Source organism: Onychomys torridus, chromosome 15 (genome assembly GCF_903995425.1).
Source record: "Onychomys torridus chromosome 15, mOncTor1.1, whole genome shotgun sequence".
Classification (NCBI taxonomy): domain Eukaryota; kingdom Metazoa; phylum Chordata; class Mammalia; order Rodentia; family Cricetidae; genus Onychomys; species Onychomys torridus.
This window is the reverse complement of record NC_050457.1, coordinates 41,267,115-41,291,413: the sequence shown is the minus strand read 5'-3', so window position 1 is coordinate 41,291,413 and position 24,299 is coordinate 41,267,115. Positions and strand designations below refer to the sequence as shown.

General features: G+C 35.5%; 1 protein-coding gene across 1 annotated transcript in view; it reads right to left on the bottom strand.

Annotated features, from left to right (window-relative positions):
- Positions 1-24,299, bottom strand: part of Hcn1 (hyperpolarization activated cyclic nucleotide gated potassium channel 1) — a gene marked incomplete at its 5' end in the record, with an annotated part of 156,232 nt that overhangs the window by 48,266 nt on the left and 83,667 nt on the right. Inside the window, 2 exons of the mRNA XM_036207123.1 lie at positions 465-705; positions 20,807-20,953. Of these exons, the coding sequence (XP_036063016.1) occupies positions 465-705; positions 20,807-20,953 (388 nt within the window). The remainder of the gene's footprint in view (positions 1-464; positions 706-20,806; positions 20,954-24,299) is intronic.

Below are 24,299 nucleotides of genomic sequence, written 5' to 3'. Positions count from 1 at the left end.
CAGGCTTTCCTTGTTTTCTCTCTGCACCCATAAAGCATTAAAAAGTCAAGGAAGAAAATTCTTGTGTATATTAACAAAGGCGTAGACACAACATAACAAACACTCAAAATCTTGACAGGGCAATAAAGAAGTTCCTGTAACTGATATGAAAAGTATCATCGAACACTCTGGGGACTTTGGATGGGGAGGGGGGGAGCACTATCTGTCTACTTTTATCCAGTATTGTCTGGTTCCAGATACAGTGGTTAGAATTCTCCCCTCACTAGTGTATACATGACTGTACATGACTATACATACACCTGTATGGAACTTGTGACCCTGAAATATAGATCCATTCCCAATGCTTATGCAAGAATTCAAATACAAGCTCACATCCCAAATTGACAAACCCGAGAGGCCTCTGAAAGGCTCGGGACAGACATTTCCAAGATGATTGACTTATTTTACCTTGAATGGTTACTAACCTCCGAAGTAAGAGCCATCTGTCAGCTTCATTTCTTTACTGGACTTGGTGATGACACCAGCAACGCCATGCTGAATGAAATACATTTTCTTCCCCACAGCGCCTTCTCGAATGATGTAGTCTCCAGGCTGGAACACCTCAAATCTCAGCTTGCTCAGCATGGCCGTCACAAAATTGGGATCCGCATTAGCAAAAAGGGGCATCGTAGCCACCAGTTTCCGGCAGTTGAAGTTGACTATTTCCTAAAGGTGGCAGGAGTGAGCACATGGAAAAAGGACACTGAATCACATCTGGGAGAAAAGTATATGTTGACCTTAAAAACATGTATATACAGTATAATGGTTAATTTACATTTGTAAAATACATGGAAATTTGTAGTCCACATATGTCAACAATGTAACAAGCTTGGTTTAAATTTAAATTAAAGTTTCATTCCAGCACTTAGTGTAGCAGAGAGATACAGTAAATATTCAATAACACATTAATTAAATAATAAAAATGTCAACTGTATAATCTTATTGATTTATTTTGTGTTTGAAATTACAACTTAAAGTTGGATAACTCCTAGGTGCAATGCTACTTGTCCTGTATTTCATGATGCCAAACAGCCTACCCAGTACCCACTAGCAGGAGTTATAAAAGAAGAAGACAGATGTGGCCAGTTTGCGTTTTATTTTTTAAATATCATTCACATTAGAGTGGAAAAAATGGAGAGCAGATGTTACCAAAGGCAACCAGTGAAGGATTGTATATGAAATCTGATTTCTGCTTGGCAAGAACAAGCCATCTTTCCAAATCACCCACTGAAGCCAGAGCTGGAGAGAAAACATCTATCTTTTTCCTGTCTCTTATTTGTTGTCTAGACAGTCTGAAGATCTACATGTTTGGCTTCATTTTGCAGATTTTAGCTCTGATTAAAAATATTTGTGTCTTTCTAAACTAATACAGGGATATAGTAAATGTGTTATTGCAAACGTTGGAACAGGCAATGATAATGGAAATGTTACCAGGATTACATTTCTTCTAGCTTCTTCATAAAAGAATCTAGCATCAAGGTATCTTTCATCAAAGAATATTACATATATATATATATATATATATATATATATATATATATATATATGGCTTGTGTTGAGTTTGTAATCTTGTTTAAGAAGCATAGAAACTGAATTCACTCCTCACAGGAGGTGGAAACACAATGAAATGGTAGTATTAACAAAATTAGAACATTTGAAAGTTCTATCTACAAAAACATGTTAGTGCCAAGGCCAAAACAGAATTCCTTGATGTTATTTCACAAAATTGCCTGATTTTTTTCTTGGCATCTATAAATTTTTCTAGGTGCTGAATAAAGAAAATTTTATAAATACATACAATAGGATATGAATCATTGAAAAATGAAGATGAAATTCTGTCATTTGTCGCAATGAATGTTATCAGAGACCATTATATTAAAAACAAAATAAGCACAGAAAGAAACAAGCCACACAAGTTTCTTCAGATGTGAAATCTGAAACATAGAAGCATAAAGAGAAAGGAAGAGCAATAATAAGGATAATAAGAGGTTGAGCTCAAGATATCAAGTTATGGTTCAATATCATGAAGAAATTATAGTGTGTGATTCCACCAGACAACAACAATAGCGATAACAATATGCCGTACATTTCTGAAAGCTAGAATAATAATTTTGAATATCTGTGCTACAGAAAAACAAATGTTTTAAGAAACTAGGTATGTTTACCCCTTTATTTGAAGAGTCCACAATAAATAGATGTATTAAATATCTCATGAACATCTATAATTTGTATGTTTTATGTATAAATTAAAAAATCAATTCAATTTAAAATAATCCCAAGTGGTAACAGAAAGCACAATGTAATTATGTATTGATAACAGTCATTGTTGAAAGCTACATTTGGCGAAACATCTCATTCTGTTGCATACTATCATGCTTATTATTATTCTAAACAGCATAGCTCTAAAATGTTTTCAGCATGATAGCTACAAATATAATTACCATGATTGCACAAATGAATCAGAGTGCTCTTAACAAATGAGGCTGTTGTAAGACTGCTAAATCCCACATCAAACATGCTCTATATTTTTATACTATGCAGAAGATACAATAGCTTCCTTCTGGGAACTTAGACATTAAGTTACACATTAAGGCACACAGACCCAGAGACTTCTTAATTACTACCTCTTCACGTTTCTCAGTATTGCAAAGGACAGTTGGTCAATCTGTAGCAAGTGAAACGTCATCACCTAGTATGTTCTATTAAAGAATGCCACTACTATTGTCTCATTTTCTTTCTCATTCTGTAGCCTGGACTAGCTGTACTCAAAAATGTCAACTGGACATTTTTAGGGACATTTTTAAGGTGGATAATTTCATTTTTGAGAATGAATGTTCTTGCTGAGTGTGGTGGTTTGAATGAGAACGGCCCCCATAAGCTCACACATTTGAATGCTTGGTCTCTAATTGGTGGAACTGTTTGGGAAGGATTAGAAGGTTATGGCCTTATTGAAGTAAGTGTGTTACTAGGATTGGTATTTGACATTTCAAAAGCCCATGTCATTCCCAATTAGCTCTCTCTCTCTCTCTCTCTCTCTGCCCTCTCTCTGCCTAGTAGGTATTGTCTCTGCATGTAAAGTAAACTCTCATCTTCTGTTCTAGCACCATGCTTGCCTGTCTGCTGCCATGCTCTCCACTATTATGGTCACAGAATCTAATCCTCTTGAACTCTCTGTCCCCAAATTAACTGCTTTCTCTTATAAGTTACCATTGTCATGATATCATACCACAGTAATTGAAAAATAATTAAAGTACTGGGTTTCAAGTCTCCTGAATACTTTTCAAATAGTAACTTTTATCACAACAAACCTGTTTCATGTTATTATTGCTGAAATAGAAGATATTAAGAATTACATTCTTGTAAGAAGAAGAAATATGGTTTAAGTGCCAGATACATGGATTACTGGTTTGGCATTTCAATAGTTTAAGGTTTTTGCTGGTTTCTAAATAGCCACTGTTACCATTAGCACTTGGAATCACCATAAACTATGAAGTTAAAAGACAACCAGAAACTGGTCTTAAATTGCAGGTATTTTGAGAGTTTTTTATGGACATTTGATTACAGAGAAGGCAAAGCAATGGCTAGTCATCAGACTTCTTTTTCTCTGAGAACAATGCTTTCTAAACTTTGTGTGCAATTGCTTCTATAAGTGACAAAAAAGTGTGTTCCAATTTGCCACAGTTTTAAAAACACAATTTGCAATTAACATCTTGCTATTTTTTTTAACAAATTACCTATCCTACTTATTATAAGGAGTTGTATTTGAGGTCTCTGAACTGTAAAAGGAAGATCTATAAGAAAGAGAGGGAGGCTACTGTTTTTGTTGCTGGTGATAGAAGTGAGAACAGGGTGTAGTTGTATCTTGTACCATAAAGTTCGCTGTGACTAAACCAAACACCTTCATGCCTTGTCAGTGATTTCTTATTTTTGCTTTAAAAACTGTTTCTTCTACTTTTTTCTTCAATAGTAGATATGTCTGGCTTTTCTTGTAAAATCCCAGAAGGGAAATTATATTTTAATCTGAGTGTGATTTAGGGATGCAGAAGAAAAGAAGAAAGGGGAAAGTAACAAGATGCATTAGTTATCCACTGATACACAGTGCTTTAATTAGTTATCCACTGATACACAGTGCTTTACTTTTTTTTTTTTGGCTAGAAGAAAATAATTCAAGAATAAATTGAAATTTGTGGGGGTTTTTTTTTTTTTTTTTTTTTTTAACATTTCCACATATACAGGAGAGAACAGACATAAGGAGAGGGAAGTCATAGCCCAGTTCACAAGATCAAAGTATATTCAGAGACATTAGACAGTTTATTCAGTTTCGCTTTGTCACCTAGATCAAAGTCACAAAAACCAGACGCCCACACAATCTAAACCTTCATATTCTGCAACTGTCTGAGCATTAGGATGAAAACCGAAAATTACTTTTAGTAGGAGTTCTTCCTAGTTTTATAAATTGCAACTATCATCCTTTTATTTTTCCTAAATGCCTCTATTAGACTATTTAATTATGACTACTTTGAATATATTTTATGTAGTATACATATCTTCTTGACAGATTGTTTAATGATGATTCATTCATTACTGAGGTATTTTTTAAATTCATAACTATATTTAATAATATATTTACAAAAACACTTACATATATTTTATATGGGAGACTCAAAGTATGCCTTGGGCTGCTCTAATATATTTAAGCAAAATTTTTTTGAAAACTAAGAGAAAAATTTGTTCCATGTGTTAAGTTAATTTTGTCTTATATGATAATTTCTATGTTGGGTAAACAGGAAGCATTTCCTGTTTTTCACCACAAAACTGGCATAGATTTCAGAGCGGAAGACAGCAAATGTCATGAAACATAGGTAATGAGTCAGAATGATTTCAGTGAGCAAGAACACAGGCCGACAAGAATTTCTTTCTTTTAAAAATCCAGTGTGTGAAGCACTGGGCATCCATGGCTGCCTATCCACAAAATATAAGCACTCAAGAAATGCAGCCCTAGAAACTTCCATATGCAAGCAATTCTGAGCAGACACAGCAGGTTGTATTCCTGGGTTGATGCACGTACATGTATATTGTAGCAACACTGGCTAATGAAGAGGCCACCATGAACTTGGTAGGGAGATGTAATATGGGAGGGGTAGAACAAAGGAGAGGGAGGGGAGAGATGAAATATTCTATTTTAATTAAATAATAAAGAAGTATGGATAGTGAGGAATCAGACTACAGGTGACTGCCCCGACCCTGCTGAGGATAAATACAAACCTAAGTAGACTGTGTGTGCTTGCCACCTTCATGCCACTTTGACACAGCTATATATAGTCATCTGAAAGGAGGGAAACTCCATTGGGAAAACAGCTCCTGAAGACTGGGCTGTAATCAGACAAGCTTGTAAGGCATTTGCTACATTAGTGATCAACGGAAGAGGGCCCAGCCCACTGAGGGTATGGATATCTCTGGGCTGGGGGTCCTGGGTTCTATAAGAAAGCAAACTGAGCAAGCTATGAGGAGCAAGCTAATAAATGGCACTCCCCCACCCCCACCCCCACGGGCTCTTCATCAGTTCCAGACCTGTTTGAGCTCCTGTCCTGACATGGAAGTGTGAGCCGAATAAGCTCTTTCCTCCCCTATGTACCTTTTGGTCGTGGTGGTTCATCACAGTAACAGAAACCCTATATAGAACACTGGTAAGTTCCTTATAGGATTAGATGGTAGTTTTTAGTGGTTTTTCAAAGGGACTACTATTAGTAAGAGTGTAAGGACCACGGGTTTACGCTTATCTAGTGTGCTCTATTATCACAGTGATGATGACACACAATGTTTTCTCAATACTGTGTTTTCTCATTTAACTATAATTAAAAACCCAGTGAACAGTTACATCATTAACAGAATCATAGGGATGAGCCAAATAGGTCTCAAAGAGGCGATTTAACAAAGATCACATACAATTCAGGAAATGAAACTAGTTTTTAGAGAAATATATGGTCATTTTCAGAGCTTCGTTGCTTTACCATGGGGGTCACCAGACAAATGGGGTTCATGAACCCCTGAAGTGTGGCTAGTGTGACTGATAAATTGAATTCTCAGTTTACTTAATTCTAATCAATTTCAGTTTAAAGTTCAAAACCTGTCAGTTTAGTTATTTAGAAAAAACGTATCTGGGAGAACTTGGCCAGGCAAACACACTCTTTCAGCTGTGAAGAATATAAACTCTACATATAGGTTGTTTCTGAGGAAAATCTGGCATCAAAATTAAGATGTGTTATGAAAACAAGAATGTGTTCCAGACTGTGTACTGTAGACATTAAGAAACAAAACCTCTTACTTTAATGATGATTTTATATAGATTGCATCTGAAATCTCATTTTAAATGAGTATATTATATACAAATTTACATTGCTTTTCATCATTAATGTAACTATTGGAAAATTTAAAGTGATGTATGATTCATATTAAATTTTCAATACACAGTGAAGAGAAATACAAAGCATCTGATGCCCTACTTTAAAAGGAAATGGCATGATGCATTTCTAGACATTTGAACTTTCAGTGACACATTCTGCAAGATAAATACAAAGTACAAGTGAGGTAGATTAGAGAGCCACATGGGCACAGAAATGAGCTATGTGGTGACTTTGAGTTGAAACAACCACAACCTGTATTCTAGGAGGATGAACCGTGACTACTGACAACCAGATGAAACTCATTGGGGAGCTCAGCGTGCTAACTATCCTTTACTCCCTTCTGCACTGGCATCTCCATATCATCAGCTTCGTAGATTTTCCTGCTAATGCTGTGTATCTGTAATACCACATCCTAATTTTCCATACAAGGGCAGAAAAGGGCAAACAGTAATCACATTCTAGGAAAAGTCCAATCCATTCCTAGAGTCTCTGACCTTTTCCTACCTTAAGTCATAAATAATTTGCCCCTTCTTTAGTTTGTGTGTATGAATGTTCCCTCTGCATACACACATATGAGACACCCGTGAGCAGTGCCCAAATAAATCAGAAAAGTATGTCAGAATTGCTGAAATTGTAGTTACAGACTTTTGAGCTGCCAAATGGGTCCTGGGAACTAAACCAGATGCCTCTACAAATGCAGAAAACATTCACTTCTTTAAAACATGTCCATTAAGGATGTATCCCAAATCCCTCAGAGACTTTTCTCTTCCACTTGCATTTATGAATATATAAGCCTTACATAAAGTTTCCAAATTTTTTGTTTGAACACTCTGTAGGGGGTCTCATATTTTTCTCTCTATCATTGAGACTTCCCCTGTTGGTGACACAATATTTAATTTCTATAAACTAATGCTCAATCATTGTTTAGTTTGAGCCATGGAAATAAGATTTAGATCCTGACTCCAAGAAGAATAACCAAACATATTGAAAAGGCTAAGCAAAGTCGCTTTTAAGTGACCTTACTTCTAAGGATGTCATTTGCCATGAGATAATTACTTGAAGAACCCGAGGCATCATGTGAAAGTAATGAATATTAAAAATTTAAAGAAAAAATAATCAAAACATTTCAATATTTTGTTAATATTGAATATTAATTATTATTAATATTCTTGCATATTCCATGTACCTGCAGCCTATGAGCGGTCCTTAATCCCTAGGAGAGCTGCAAGGAAAGCTGAATGGTCCAACATGATGTTTAGTACAGAACAGATAATTGGGTTGAACTGGTAGAATTGGTAGGTATGATTTTAAAATGCTTAAGCATCAGCAGAACACAATAAGGATCATTGATAGGTAAGGCCCTCATATAAGGAAGGCATGACACCAATTTGGAGGAAGGATCTTGAATGACCTGTCAAGTATGACATTTTCCATCCCTTGTATTCTTTAGAGGAAGTCAGTAGCCCCACAGATGTATTTATGTAATTTTTTTCTAAAACATAGTCTACTAGGCCCAAATCCAGATTTCCAGAATCTGAATCTAAACCTTTAGGGGATATGACTCAATGTCTCTACTTACATAGTCAAGTATGCTTCCTAAAATAAGTGAGTACCCGGAAGCCTAAATCTAGTCTTGAGGGAGGAAGTTATGTATGCATGTATTCAACATAAGTTAATTATAAATAATAAAAATAGTTTGGGTGAAAATCAAGAGATAAATTATAAGACACAATAAAGCTCCTTTATTGATAGAATAAAGTTGAAGTGAACTGTGATTTACGTTTGCATTCCATTAAAATAAAAGAAAGGATTGGCAGTTACTTTGAAAGAGAACTTTTGCTTCTTTCACAATCTCGACTAACATTCATTTGATGGTTTGACTCCTAAACTACAAAGTGTTTAATTAAGTATATAAGAAAATCACACTATACAAGAAGACATTATTGCTTTAGAAAAGTTTTGAAAGCATATCTAGACATTGAATGACAAGTTAAGAACCTGCTCTCCTGTGCTTTCTATGTCTCTAAAATGGAATATTTACAGGCTCTTTCTCTAACTGGGACATTCTCTTCTGCCTTTTAAGAAATCTTTTATTGCAAGTGATAAATAATTTGAGTGTCAAATATTATGCAATAAACTATAAGGGTAAGAAATATTTATCTTTAAAATTTAAATGGTTGGACTTAAAAGAGTTATAGATAGAACTGGAGTGACTAACAAGTGTATACACTTTGCCAATATTAATTTTATTTGATTTCCATTGCATTGAGTCTAGTCAGTTATATATTTTATTAGCAAATTACTTTTTAGTTTCTGAAAAAAAAAAACAAAAACGAAAATCTGTTTGCCTCAACATAGCTGCAGTCATACTGCACATTTTCTATTTGATTACTTTGTTGTATTTTTTATGACAGACAATTTCCCACATAATAATGTGGCCCTCCTTGTCATTCTTTATAAAACCAGTGTTCCATTTTGTGTTAATCATATTAAACATTTAAAACTCAATGAGAAGAGAGGAAAACTAGACAGCAATTGCTCATAAATATTGTGGACTCTAGTATTTTCCTTTAAAGCATCTTCTTGAAAACCTAGCTATACTATTAATTGCTAGATTAACAGTCTTCAAGAAGTGAGTCAAACACTGACATGTCGCTTACATAAGTTAGGATTTTGTAAGTATTGTATGTGTTGTTCAATGTTATAGACTGAGTCATGTTCCTCCATCATTTATATTCTAGCACTTACAAATGCATTAAGAGAAAATACATTTAAAAGTTGATAGAGTCAGAGTAAAGTCAAAATAGTGATATCTTTATGAGAGTAGTCGCAAATGAAACCTGGTAGTACTTCGGCCTTGACCTCCTGGCTTTCAGAACTGTATGTAAGTGCCTTTATAATTTAAGCCATCTAGCTTTTTATGTCTTGTCATGGAAGCCTATAAACACAGTAGGTAAGGTTCGTGTAAGTCTGACAAGAATGTGGTTGCCCTTTCTGCAGGTCTGAACCAATACTGCAGTATCACTGCTCCTTGCATGTGGGGCTTCCAAGTAACCCAGCGATAATGAATCTGCACAGACATGAAAAGTCTGCATGCTTTGAGTCCTTGTGAGGTTTTCAGTTTGGGGAACAATGAACTCCAAATAGATATTCAGGCAGATGAAGAATATGCTGTTTTGGTACAGTCAAATGTGAAGCATTTGGCATTCTGAAAACAGGTGCACGTGACAATGTGCGCAAACAGGCAGTTGACGATGACTCTGAAGATCAGAATTAGAGATGTAGGATTGGTGGCATAACTATGGGAGCACATTGAAAACCTGGTGAGTGTGCATAGCATAATATGTATAGATTTAATCACTGAGAAGTATGAAGTTTACAAGTATAAATTAAATTTTGAATGACCTCCACTAGTTGGACCTGAAATGTTTTCATCATAATTAAAACTCTATCGAAACTATTTAAGCAAGAACTTTTCCAAGTCCCCTTCAACCAACCCCAGCAAACTATGGGTTTGACTCCTATACAGATTAGAATCAGTCTTGGAAATAGTTACTTAGAGACAGACTGGTGGTAGAAATAGGTAATGCTTAACTGAGTGTTTCTCTCGTTATAATGCAAGTTGCTGCATTTGCTCTCCCTATTTCTGGCCTCCCTAGTTAACCAAAAGGAAGAAAAAGCAGTCTTAAACAGACATTATTGTCTAAGAAGGATGGTCCCTGAGAAGCTTATAAAATGAAGTAAATTATATCTGCTGTGACTTGTACAATGTCCTTATTCACATGAGAAACATATTTCAAAAAAGTAAAAGAAATACTCCATTTGTGTTCTAGTGTAGAATCATTAATATAAAATAAAAATTTTTATCTTTATAAGATAATTTAAACCTTTAAGGTACCTGCCATCATTAAGACAGAAATAATAATTTACCCATGATGAGTAACTTAAAATTTTAATCTTTAAAATACTATCACCCTATTTAAGATTTGCAATAACAGTGACAGACTGTTATCATTAACTTGAATTTAAAAGTGGCCACAATCAAGAGGATTCTAGGAAAGAGAGCAGGGATCATTCTTTTCTTATGACATATATAGGTTTTTAAATAAAACATTCACTTGGGAATGATTTTAAATCCCAAAATATTTCAATATTGTATAAAATGATCTTAAATATACTTCATTCAACTTCCCCAGATGTTTCCAATCCTTACCATGAGGCATTTTCTATCTTTGAACTCAACATTGTTACAAACTATTAACTAGTGACCAACATTGTGTTGTATTAATACTTATTCTATGATTTTTAAAAAATGTTCCAAAATCTAGTCTGTTTGTCACATCATTAAGTACAAAAGTTATATCATTTTGCCTTAAAGAATTGAGTTCACTTAAAGTTAAATAAATAAATTACAGATAAATTCCAAGCCTGCTAAAACTTTTAACATGTATTTGTTTTTGAAGAAAGAAATTTTAATAAGGTCTTAGTATATATATACATACTATGTATTTCATGCAAATGTGGTATATAATATATACATGTACAATATATGTGTGTGTATTACTATAAAGCAAGGAAAATCCCATATTAGAACAAAATGTTACATTTGAAACAACCCTTTAATAATTTATAGCATATAATTATTGTGACATTTCAATTTTTTAATTCAGTGAAATGACTGTGGAAGCAATTCTTATTACTAAATATAATCTTTTACAATCATGCTATAAAATCAACCAGTTCTCTTTGGTCCTGTTGTTTGCTGTTCTTTAGTGTTTTAGACCACTTATGTGGCTTTGTTTTCCTGAAATTAGTTTAAAAACATATTTTTCCTCAAGTTAATCTATACACTGGGAATTTTTCCTTTCTCAATAGAATGTATTATTTTTCACTTATATTATTTCTAAAATTCAAAATTTAATGTGAAGCCTTTCCAATAAAAGGCTGAATGTTTATTTTATTGGCCTTTTTGTCTTGTTCCCTGCGACCATTCATTGGTTCACTTTGAAAAAGAATAATTAAAATTCTGTGATTACAATTTAAATGATATGTCTGGTATTTATACTTTTAAAAAATTAGGTTTTGGGATATTATTTTTCAATTTCTCTAGGTTTTCCTGCTCCTCATCTTTGTAAATGTCTAAATTATGTCTCAGTTTGCTGTCAGGTAAACTATAGAATTCACATTAGGAGATTACAACATGTAAACATGTTAATAACAGGAATGAGACTTCCAATATCTGGTATAATTACAAAAATAATATCATTGAGCACTTTTTGTTAGCCTGAGCTCTTTTCTGAGTGTTTTCTTTTCATAAATCATGATAATTTAAACACATACACATTTATACGGAGCTTGCCAAAGGAACAAAATGTTTCTTCTCTTCACTATAAAACATTTATTTTTCATACTTTGTAATTATAAATAAATGTTATAAACACATAAATTATGTGCATTACTAAGGTAGGGGAAATGATGTTTAAATTCTCAATATTAAAGCACTCTGATGATTTCAAAAGTTCCAGGTCACAATGTTCTAGTCTTATTAGCCTTGTGATGTCTGACTTTAAATGTGTACATTATATCAAAATAATGATAGAGTAGAGCTTAGATCTATTCAAGTATTAGTGGCTCTCTGTCAGATTTGCAGGCTCAAGTCACAGTCATTAGACATTTACCTACCTCAGCATGCCATCAAATAGTGGCAATAATTTGATATATTGGATAAAGTGATATTAAATATAAAGCTCCTCAAACACTTGACATACTGTTTGAGCACTCAGTCTCTAGCTGGTAGTACCACTTGGGAAAGTTGTTTTAGGCGGTAGAGCTTTGTTGGAGAAAATAGGTTGCTCAGGTCAGGCCTTGACATTTTGTATCCTGACCCCACTTCCAGTTCTCTCTCTACATGCAGAATGTAGATTCAGTGTGATTAGGCAGCCTTCTGCTCCTGCCACCCTGTACATTTTTGACCTGCTGCTATTTCTTATCCATCATGATGAGCTGCATCCTCTGAACTACAAGCCATAATAAGCCCTTACATCCTTATGTTGTTTTTATCAGGTATTTTGTGATTGTAACAGAAAAGACACTAAGATAATCATCTTACTCCATAGATGGAGCTAGGAACAACAGGAGAATCCTTAACTGGTCTCATGACTTAACAAAAAGAAGCTCAGGTATATATTTAGGGGGCTATTTTTAAAAATACAAATATGCTTTATGTAAGCTGAAGATATTCTCATTTATTAATTCTAATTTAAAAGTATGGAAAGCAAAAGATTTGCATTTAGCTTAATGTAGACCCTTGACAGAAAATGTTTGCTTTTGGGCCAGTAAGATGGCTCAGTGAACAAAGGCACTTGTTACCAAAAACTGTGGCCTGAATTCACTCCCTGGGGCCCACAAGATGAAAAAAAAAACAAAAAAACCTCCTGCAACTTGATCTCTGGTTTCCACATACAGACCCCCCCCCCCTCTCTCTCTCACACACACACACACACAGTATCTTTAAAATATATTCTTCTCAAAGCTCAGATTTCCTTTTATCTTAATTATGTTACTAAATACTGCTGACTACATTGACTTGTTGACAATCATCAGGGATACTCTTCAGTTTGTTCTTCAATCATTTTCATTATTTTAGTGTGAGTCCTATTTAGCCATTTTTTTTCAAAGATGATACAACATAATTTTCACCACTATTTTAGTTCTGATGAAAGGCATGGATTTCCTCAACAGGAAAAAAATTGTAATAATTTTTTAAAACTTTATATTTTATTATATCTTAAATGATTGTTGAATGAAAAGTTCTTTATTCAGCAATTTGTTCCCTTCTTCCTTGGACCAAAGAAAGACTAAATAGAAATCTGATTTGGTATTAGCTTCTCCTTTGTTTACCACGGTTTCTTTCCCTGAACTCCATCTTTTGCCTTCCTCCTCTACTCATGCTTTGCATTTTCTTCCACATTCAGAGCAACCCTTTTCCTTTGAGGCCTCTACCCTGTGCTCTTGGCCTTGGTGAATGTACTTATTCTTGTCAGCTATTTTCGTCTAGGTAGCCTCGCTCTAGCAATTAACTATGGGTGATTTCCTGCATCTCCAAGGTTTCTCTTAATGGTTTCTTGCTTTTACTTCTTGTTCTTTTCATTCTTCTATATATTTTTTGTCTTTTCCAGTACACAGGAAGCACTTCCTTTGAGACTGAAAACTGCATTACCGCATCTCTTAATTTGTTGTTCCAGTCAAGTCAGGGTCAATACCTTGTACACATTAGAAATAAAAAAAAAAAAAAAAAAAATCAATGCAAGTGTTTTCCATCGCCTTGATAGGACCTAGAGATGCATGGTGAAAACACAAACACAAACAAAACAATAAAAATCAACAGTGAAAAGTTCTTGGTTAGTGTCATTTGGAACTATAACCTCTGTGAGATCACATACATATTCTTTATCTCATCTTTTGTTACTTGTGCCTGTTACATAAATACATGATAACTTTGGGAGGCAGGCATAGTTTTACAATGCAACACATCTAGCCTACTTGGGTTAATTTTAACAAGATGTAATTTAAAATTCATTTTAGGTACTCAAGTGTAGACTGTTAAAAGTGATTCAGAATTACGCTAAGTATTCACACTAATTTTGCCTTCTAGTGTAACAAACCCATCTTACAAATTAAAGGTCAGAGGCCGGGCTTATACTCTCAGTCCATTTCATGTCTTATGAGAATGAAATATACTGAGGTTTGAAATTCTCCCAGGGCACATGATCTGCACCTATTTTCAGCCCTCAGCTCCTCACACATCATTGTTTAAAAATAGATCCATTCTGAACTTTGGAGACTGGCTTAGAAGGGCATTAGCCTCTTTCTTGAGTGTTAGGTTTGCCATTCTGCTCCAGTGGAATCAGGGTAAGACCAATCATGCCAAAAAAAGACCTTCTTCTTCATATGCATTCCAACAAGCACTCCTAAGAAAAGGGGTAGAGTTCACTGAATATTTCTAATCAAGTTTCATTTTTAAATATACCACTGGCATTTACTAAAGTACACGTTAGTCTTATGATCTTAATATTTCAGTGTCAAGTTTTGATGCTCGGGGCATTGCCTCCAGAGAGCTGCAAACTGAAATGAAGGGAGAGCTATTAGCAGATTGTTTGAATAACTTCCAAGAGGAATGGGACATACAGTAAAGTCTAGTTCAGTGTCTCCTGCATGTTGTTCTAATACTTTGAATCGTCCTTTCAGTGCCTTACATATAGTTAGTTATACTAGATGTTTTTCAAATATGTCTGCCACTGAACTATAAAAGCCATTAAGGCTACAATGGTAGGCTAGTCTGCACTGAATTACTTGACTATTTAATATTTTTTTTTAAATGTTTGCTATGTACTGGGCACTTTTCTCATCTTTTACATATTTTACCTTCTTAGTTTTAACAGCACCCTATAGGATCGTTAATATCATCAACCTCTGCATTTAAAAATGAGGAAAGAAGTGGTAAATTAATTAAGAAATAGCTTGAAACCACCCATTTAGTTAGTGCTGGCTAATGGTATGATACTGTACTGTCAATCATGGTCCTAATCTGCCTATCAGAAGCTTGTGTTCATTCACTATTTCTTACAAGTGCCAACAAGGGATTAAGACTATCTAAAACAAAGAAAGCCAGCATATGTCTGGATATCTGGGAGGGCGTGGGGGTGCCTATAGCTCACAGATTCCTAAGTCAGCAAGCATATAATTTTGACTAGACATACCTGCAAAGCACCAAGATTATAGGCAGGAGAAATGGTGAATACATCATATTATAAATTTCCTGATTTAAGGTGTAATTTTCTGGGTACCATCTTAAAGAACTTTTCTTAGAAAAATGTACTTGTTCTTCTATTTTGAACCACACTATGTTAGCTCACAGAGAAATGAAGGGAGATGTTAAGACACATTTGTAATCACTTCATTCTCACAAAATGGAAGATTTTGCTAGGGCTCAGTGTTCAGGTTCTGCGGCTTAGCCAGTGCTGAACTGACAAGAGCTCCTTCCTCTATGACTCTCTAATGGCCTGGGTGTGTCACTACCTGGATTTGGATGGGCCAATCAGCAACAATTGCTTGATGATTCATTGAGCATTTTCTGTGCAGATTTGCATGGTGATTAGAGTAGTTAATTTGGGCTGCTGTGGACAGAAACATCACAGACTTCCTGGCTTAAAAACAGTATAAATTTATTTACCAAGCTCTAACGTATGAAAAGTCTAAGGTTAAAGTACTAGCAGTTTGACTTTGGTTAGGGTACTCTTGCCTATACACAGACATTGTTTAAGCATGTGCTCATATAACAGTATGAAAAAGAAGTGCATGAGACCTCTGTAATAAGGACAGTAATATCATCCACAAACATTATATTGCCATAGTAAAGTTATCAGTCAAACTGCCAGTGAAGAGTGATATAATCCATGTATTTCATGAATGCTACTGGGTTATTAGTGAGCAGAAAGAATATTCATACACCTTCCATAATGTGCTCCACTGACAGTCACTCCCTACCCCCATATCTTAACTCTTTGTTAAACAACTAACCCATAGCACATTGAAAGTTAGAATATAAAATGGCTGCAAATAAAACAGAACTACGTGGCATACAGTGCACATATTGCAACACAATTACAAATGAATACAAAGACAGTAACATATTTTTGCAAAGAGTGAGGAAGAGTATATCCGCCATAGTCAAATATACAATGATACTAGGCTGTAAGAATGAAGCCTGCCACGCCAAGAAGTGCTGTTCTCACTCCTTCAAGTGCCACTGTCTTATAGACAAAATTCTCCAGCTACACTGACAATCAATGACTCTCTGAGATGAGTTGCCAGGTATGGGATCCATATTTATTTGTACCTAATAATTAATTAATGTAAGTTATATGTAGGATTAGGGAGGGTGAGGAAATCAAGAAAGACAGGGTCCTTTTTTCAAAAACTCATTGTGTGACACAACTGTCCAGACATGGGTAAACATTAAGAGAAAGCAAGGCTCATGATGTACACACAGCAAAGGTGATGGAGAGTAGTTACAGAGGAGTTGATCTGGATGAATTGCCCAGGGAAGGATTCTTTGATAAATTAACATTAATATTGAGACTTGAACAATATGCATGAGCCAATTATTTGTTAAAGGTTTCAGCAAGTAGTCTCTGACATACGGCAAAGATAAATTACCTAATTTCTGCTATGACTGAACATTTGTTTTAGATTCAAATTTTATTTCAATAATGACTAATACTATTGTTCTAGTTTGATTTCTATGGTTATGATAAAATACTGTGACCAAAAGGGACTTGGGGACAAAAGGAATTATTTTGTTTGTAGTTTCAAGTCACAGCCTATCATTCAGGGAATTTAAGCAGATACTGGAAGAAGAAATGTACCTTTTTGGCTCATGCCCAGGCTCATGCTAAGGAGTATTTGCATAGGGATGTGACTTCCCACAGTGGACATGGGCAGTTTATATCATTTGACAAGACAAATGCCAACAGTCATGCCCACAGGCTTATCTGATGTAGACAATTCCTCAATGGGAGTTTTCCTCTCAGATGACCCTAATCTGTCAAATTGATATGTCAGGCTAACTAGGACAGTTATTGTTTCTCCATGCTTATCCTCTTCCACTTATTCGTCAAATACTCATTACATTATTAAGTACAGATTTTTGTGTTATTCTAATGGCATAGGAACAAAAAGTTTTCATTTTATAAGGATGGCAAATGCTTCCATTTCTAGGAAATCTAATTTTATCAAGCAGGCATGATTCTGAATCTGGTTTTTATTATTATTATAATAAAGATCATCTAATTCAGTGATCATTCTATAAACTACTGGTATATACTCATCATTTGGAGATACAAAGGTAATTGTGACACAGGTTCTAGTCTCAGAAGGTTTGCAGTCATGAAAGAGACAATAAAATCACAAATGATAACCACTGAACAGAGACCAAGTGGTGAAGATAAAATTTATGGAGAATGGAATGTCTGATAAGAGTAACCCATGGAAGTAAAACTAAAATGAGTAGAAAATATCAAGGAGAGGACAGTATGAAAAAAAAAGAAAGAGGTAATCAGAACTTTTAAAAAGAAATTTATCAATAATTTCTTAAGGGTGAAAAATTAGCATAAAGATACAAAGATTAAAAACAGCCCATAAAGCAGTGGCTCTCAACCCATGGATTGCAATCCTTCTAGGGATCCCATGCCAGATATTCTGCATATCATATATTTACATTATGATTCATAATAATAGCAAACTTACAGTTATGAAGTAGCAACAACACAATGTTATAGTTGTGGGGTCTGTACAACATAAGGAACTATATTAAAGGGTCACAGCATTAGGAAGGTTGAGAAGCACTGCCATAGTCTCCTTTGACATGGTAAGGAGGATGTACTTCCTTCAGGAGGTGCAATTCATGTTTGAATTTTAAGAAAAATGTGATACCATCAGTCTTGGGTTCTGCTAAAGTCAACGTGGCAGTTCAATTACAAGTTACATGTGAGCTGCCAATGGAAAGCCCAAGAGAAAGTTGTGATTGCACTTAAAAGTTGAGGCAAATGATGTCAAGAACCTGAGAAGATGGCATTTCAGATAAAAGTGAATACTGGACTCTTTTTTTTCACTGAAGATCAGTATAAATCATGATGTGACAAGAGGGAAGCACATAGAGCATCATATCCAGAAAATCTCTAGTTATTTCACAACACATTGAGTTGTTTTTTTTGTTTTTTCTTTTTCATTACAATGGACTATGACACATAGGGTGAAATTTCTTAAAGTACCTTTTACACTTGCTCTGTTAGCTTTTTGCACTATTTCAGGTCATCTTAGGCTGTGATCCTTCCTTTCTCTGGCCTTTGTGCATTAAAGTCTGAGTTGTAGCTTACCTTCCTCTCTTTGAAATTCCTCTTTGCCTCTGTCACTGTTTCTTGGAGTGCCTTTGTCTCTCTCCCATGACCAGGCCTGGGTCATCTCTGAACTTCTTCAGACCATTGAAAACCTTAAACTCACTCAATTGTCCTGAGATTTGGATATGAAAAGAAGTAAAAGGAGGCTGGGTGGTGGTGGTGGTGGCAGTGGCGGTGGCAGCACACACCTTTAATCCCAGCACTCAGGAGGCAGAGGCAGGCGGATCTCTATGAGTTAGAGGCCAGTGTGGTCTACCAAGTGAGTTCCAGGAAAGGCACAAAGCTACACAGAGAAACCCTGTCTCAAAAAACCAAAAAAAAGAAGAAGAAGAAGAAGAAGAAGAAGAAGAAGAAGAAGAAGAAGAAGAAGAAGAAGAAGTAAAAGGAAAGTGTTCCAGCAAAGACAATTAGACAATTGACAGTTTAAGAAACAAATTAGATGGAATGCTTGTCTTAAATAGTAAAAATACATTTTGAGTTATATTCTATAAAGCCCAAAGAGTTATACATTAACTCTTTTGAGAAGCAGAAAAAGCAAGTTATAATAATATAATAGCTGATATTTATTTTATTTTTAGAACCCTTTCACACATTTTATAGCTTTTCACAATACAAATAAATTTTAGAGGATGTAACAACTCCAGTGTAGAGATGGTTATAAAAGAAAAAAGTTGAAATGAAAATATTTTGTTGCTTAATTTATGTTAAATGTGTGAAGAATTTTAACGAAGGGGGAAAAACTAAAATATAGACAAAAGAACACTTATGGTTAGAGAAATTTCAAGGCAAAGGAGGAAAAAAATTAAAAAGCAATAGGAAAGTAGTACAAAAAGGTTCCAGGCTAAGTGCTCTTGGGTTCATGGACAAGAAATACTAGATTTAGCCTTGTATCAAAGAAGGGAGTAGTGAAGTATTGCTGGAACTAGACTGTCAAAAGATGAGCATCATTTCTGGAAAATATACTCTGTAGAGTGAGAAATTATTATCATTGCTGTTGATGCAAGACAGCAAGTTGTCCCCCTTGGCTACAGCTCACTTTGCAAGATGACAGCAGAAATGAAAACTGCAAAGGTAGCTGGAATCGGGGTTCAGAAAGATTGAACTCATAACCTAACTATCAAATTTTTTTCTGAGCAGAGAAACGATAGCTCATGTCCATAAAAAAGTTAGTCTGTCTGTGTTGTTTTAAGGCCAATAAAGAGAAAGTAGACTCAAGCCTAAAGAAAACTAAGAAGTAAGAAAGTCAGATTGTGGCAGTGGGGAAGAGAGTGAGGCATGCATGTGAAATGTACTAATGAATGTAAATTAGAGATAGGATGTGCACAAGTTGAAAAAAAAGATTAAAAACATCTAAAATAGAACTCAAATTTCATATTCAAAGTGACCTGCAAGAATAACTAAAAATTTCAGAAAGATTTCAAGGGTTGAGTGTTTCACTGATGGAAGATAATGACTTCATTACATAACTTACATGGTGCCAAGGGATATCGTAAAGCTTTTAAGAAAATGAAATTCATGAAAAAGAATTTGAATTAAAATGCCTAGACTAAAAATGTGTAATAAAATAAATGAAAGAAAACAAGTTCAGAGGCAGGGAATAAAACCCCAGAGCTTCTGTTAATGCTTCAGTGTAAAGAGGCTCAGCAGGGGGAATCCGGGTTTGTGTCTTGTTAGCAGTGTAACAAAGCACTCTCAACAGTGTAAAGAAGGACTCATCACCAGTATGGCTTTGATAACTTTCAAGGGCTACAAGGTGTGATAAATACTTGATGATCACACCACAGTGTAACCACTACACAGAAAAATCTATTTAAAAAAAAAGTTCGGTAATAAGAGAAGTTGAGAGCCAAGCACTGTTAGATGAGGTTCACTCTGGGTTTAGGTGTGAAGTGACTGGTAGCAGAGGGGAGGGTTTGGGGAAGGGATGAGAAGAGGGTACATGGCAGAGTGCCTGTTGGTGTTGCAAAAATACCTTAGTGCAATACCAAGACCCGATTTACTGGAAGCAGGCTAGGATCTCCAGATCAGGATGCCAAGGATGAGCAGAGAAAATGTATGAAAGCAATGAGAAACTGTCAAAAATCCAAACCAATAGAAGGACAGCATAAAAGAATGGGATGTTGGGAACATGGAGACAACGAAGCTGCAGGATGTACTTTTGGGAGCCATGAATACATTAAATGGAATAAGACTCATAAAGGAATGATTCTCTGATATTCTTTTTGAAATAATTAGAAGTCTCTTAGGGAAGAAACCAAAAAATGAATAAAGGCAACAACTGATGTATTAGCATGTAGTTGTGAAAACGCTTTTAAGTAAGTTACAACACAGACAAAAGGACTGCCTAGAAGGATAGAAAATAATTGATAATAGTGTGTCACGCATATCAAGGACAGTAAATCTTACCTCTCTCAGGGGATCATTAAGTTCATTGAGAATATTTTCCTCATCAAAGATCTTGCCTTGGTATCGGTGTTCATAGTAGTCATGTATCTTCTGGCGCATGTCAGCTGGTAACTTATGGAATGACATGTATTGTTCCACTTGCTTATACTATAAACAAGGAAAAAATAGAAAACACTGTTAGGCCATGCTAGAAGTCATCCTATATGCTGTTGCACCATATTCAGTAACACTGGAATACTCTGTAATAAAAAGAGTAAATCCTTGCTGAGGCAGGAACTAGAGCACCAAGGTCTAATGTGCTTATGGCTGTCATACTGTATAAAGCATTTTTTGTAGGTGACCATATCCTGAAAAGAATGAGATGTGGAGAAAAGGCATGACAGGAGCTCAGGGTGAATTTTGAACTGTAGCTCTAAAACAGAAATGATGGGGTCAGTATTAAGAGCAGCTGGTAACAAAAGGCCCTGGGAATATACAACAGGGGACAACTAGTGTTCAAAAGGTCAACCTATCAGAACCACGGGCTAAGGCCATCACACAAGGTGTGTTGGAGTTATTGCCTTTTGAGTGAATTGGCTGTTTCTTGTTGTAAACTTCTCATGCAATTGCAGCTATAATGTCTCCCCATTACCATGCATTTTCATAAAATGTGTGTATGTAATCTCATGATTACATCTCAATCTTATGGTCACATATGTTGGTGGGTGGTCAAGAAGACGGCCTTTCATTCAGCTGTACCATTTTGATATATAGAGACTGTAGACACTTAAAGCCTGTTTTGCTCCTTTTGCTCAGACTAACACAGAAAATAAAAATCTCTTCTCAGTCTAACAGAAACTGCACACATTTAGCTCATTTTTACTTCAGAGCAAGTCTAAACTAGAGTAAAGGCCTTTGTATAGAGGTCATAAGTTTAAAACTTTACAGTTATGCACAAGGTCAGAGTTGCAGGTATCTCACCAAGGCTACTAACATGAAACACCCTAAGAACAGCCTCCCAATTCTTCACTTGCCAAGGCTGCTGATAAAAAGCAAAGTCTCAGAGTCTGTTGCACTGGTCACTGAGCCCTGTTCTCTGGTCCTGAGACCTTGGAACCTTGTTTTACTATGGTAATAGATTCTTGTCCTCTATTCCAGGAATGTGCTATGACCTTGAGTGTTTTGAAATTTTTCTGAGGATTGCAAGGAGTCTCCTGCTAGAAACATAAGGAGGCAGGCAAGAGAGGAGCTAAGAATGAAGCTGAAAAGAAGCTGTAGATTTAGAGAAGCAGTAGAAAAAAGAACAGCAGAGAGATCTGAGGCAGAGTTGAAGCCACTTAGAACAATAAAGTGATGGACTGAAAGAGTGCAGTGTGCATAGATTTATTGATATACCCTCAGCTAAGGAGATTCATTTGATATTTCTAAGATTAGAATTCCTGCTGCATGTAGCTCTGTCCCCCGAACTCTAGGAGAACTTTTTTTCAGGGCAGGCACCTGAAGGGCTTTTGATAGGCCAGACTAAAATGAGGTGGGGTGGGCACTAGGCTTCACTAGTTGAGTTCTGGAAGAACTCAAGACACTCTTAGTTGACATTTGAGAGAGGAGTCTAGTAACTTTTCCTAGCACAAAGAGCTGTATCTTAAACCTCTGACTAAGATCTGAACCTAGTTAAAATTTGAATCTAGAGGCAAAGAACTTGACCGTTCTTTGAAGACCATAGTTTCTTAAGTGACAAAGATTGCTGGAGGAGAATATCAGTAGGAGACTAGTTCTACAGAATTTTTATAGGCAGAGTTTAACAGACATTCAATTTCATTTAAGCAACTAATTCTAAAAATTGATTGTTTCTAAGACCTAGGGAGGAGAAGCTTTGGGAAAAGCTAATGTTGGGTGTAATCCTAGAGATGTCTTCACTGAAGTGTCTTTTATTTTTGCATAAGCTCATACAAAATTCTAAGATCCAGCTCACCAAATAGTAGCATAAGAACACAGATATTTGAGAAACTATTGGAAGAGAAGAATTACAGGTATTGAATCCATATCTTTAAGAATAGTTCTTCTATGGTTCATATATACATTAAACTTTGGGAGGCATTCTCCAAGTGTTCCTGATGCAGATATTTAAAAATACTATAGTTTGTATACTATATCTATGCATCCATATTTATCTATCATCTATTAAAATCTATCTCCATCTATCTCTATTCATCTATCTACATCTATATCTTTATCTATTAAGACAGCACCACTGCAGTCCTGAACTGGTTTGTCCAGCCTTATTTTGAACTCACAGATATCCACCTCCTTTTGTCTCTCAAGTGCTTGGATTAATGGCATGTGCCACCATATGTGGCTCCAAAACAGTAAATTATTTTTGCTGCAATGATGATAGTATCAATATACAAAATTTAGGTTTTTACATAGGGTAATGTTACTGAGAGGATTCTTTCATTAAATAAAACACAAATGATATGTTTTCTGTCTTTCCTGATGTCAGAGTCCTGGCTGAAAGGTCATTGTCTCTTTATTAGGTACACAGAGTTACTGAACCTGCAATTGGTGATTGATGGAAAGCATCACTAACTGAGAAATTTTAGGTATCAAGTAATTACAGTCTTTCACTATTTTTCTACACATAACAAGAAACCTTTTATAGTTTATCCGGAAATTTATCAACTATTAACCTAAACTGAAATACCACTTTGTCACAAAATATTTTTCATTCAATAACTATACCAATTTTCATTGGAAAAAAAGGAGGAGAAAGAGGAGGAGGAGAAGAAAAAAAGAAGAAGAAGGAGGAGGAGGAGAAGGAGGAGGAGGAGGAGAAGGAGGAGGAGGAGAAGGAGGAGGAGGAGGAGGAGGAGGAGGAGGAGGAGGAGGAGGAGAAGAAGGAGAAGAAGAAGAAGAAGAAGAAGAAGAAGAAGAAGAAGAAGAAGAAGAAGAAGAAGAAGAAGAAGAAGAAGAAGAAGAAGAAGAAGCCGCCCTTTTGAAGTGTTTAAAGCCAAGAAACCTGCATGCTGGCATCTACCCTTCTGAACCAACATGACATAACATTTTGATCTTATGTGTCAACTCTTCACTGCCATTGTGTGTAACTGATTAATAGCTGAGGAAAATATTCATTAAATTTTGATGGAGACATCAAACTTGTATATTCTCTGGTAACCTCCTCCAAAAGATTTGGGATTTGTTCTTCTTCCTCCTCCAAGCTGTTGGGGCACAGAAGTTTTGGTGACTTCTCTATCAGACTCTTATGCAAAATACTGTAGGTAGCTAGATTAGAATCTGTGTTTATTTCTGGAAATTTCCTTGGGCCAAAAAAAAAGGTTTGGAATTCTGTGGGATAATCTTGATTGTAACTTCCTTACTAGAGATGCATACCTAATCCCAGGAGATGGCTTTTTGGCATTTAAGTTGCCAGAAACTCAGCAAGCCTCAGTTATCAAAAATTGGACCCATGGAGAACTCATGCTGTGGAGGTGGCTCTTGGATTTTGTGTTCTTATTAA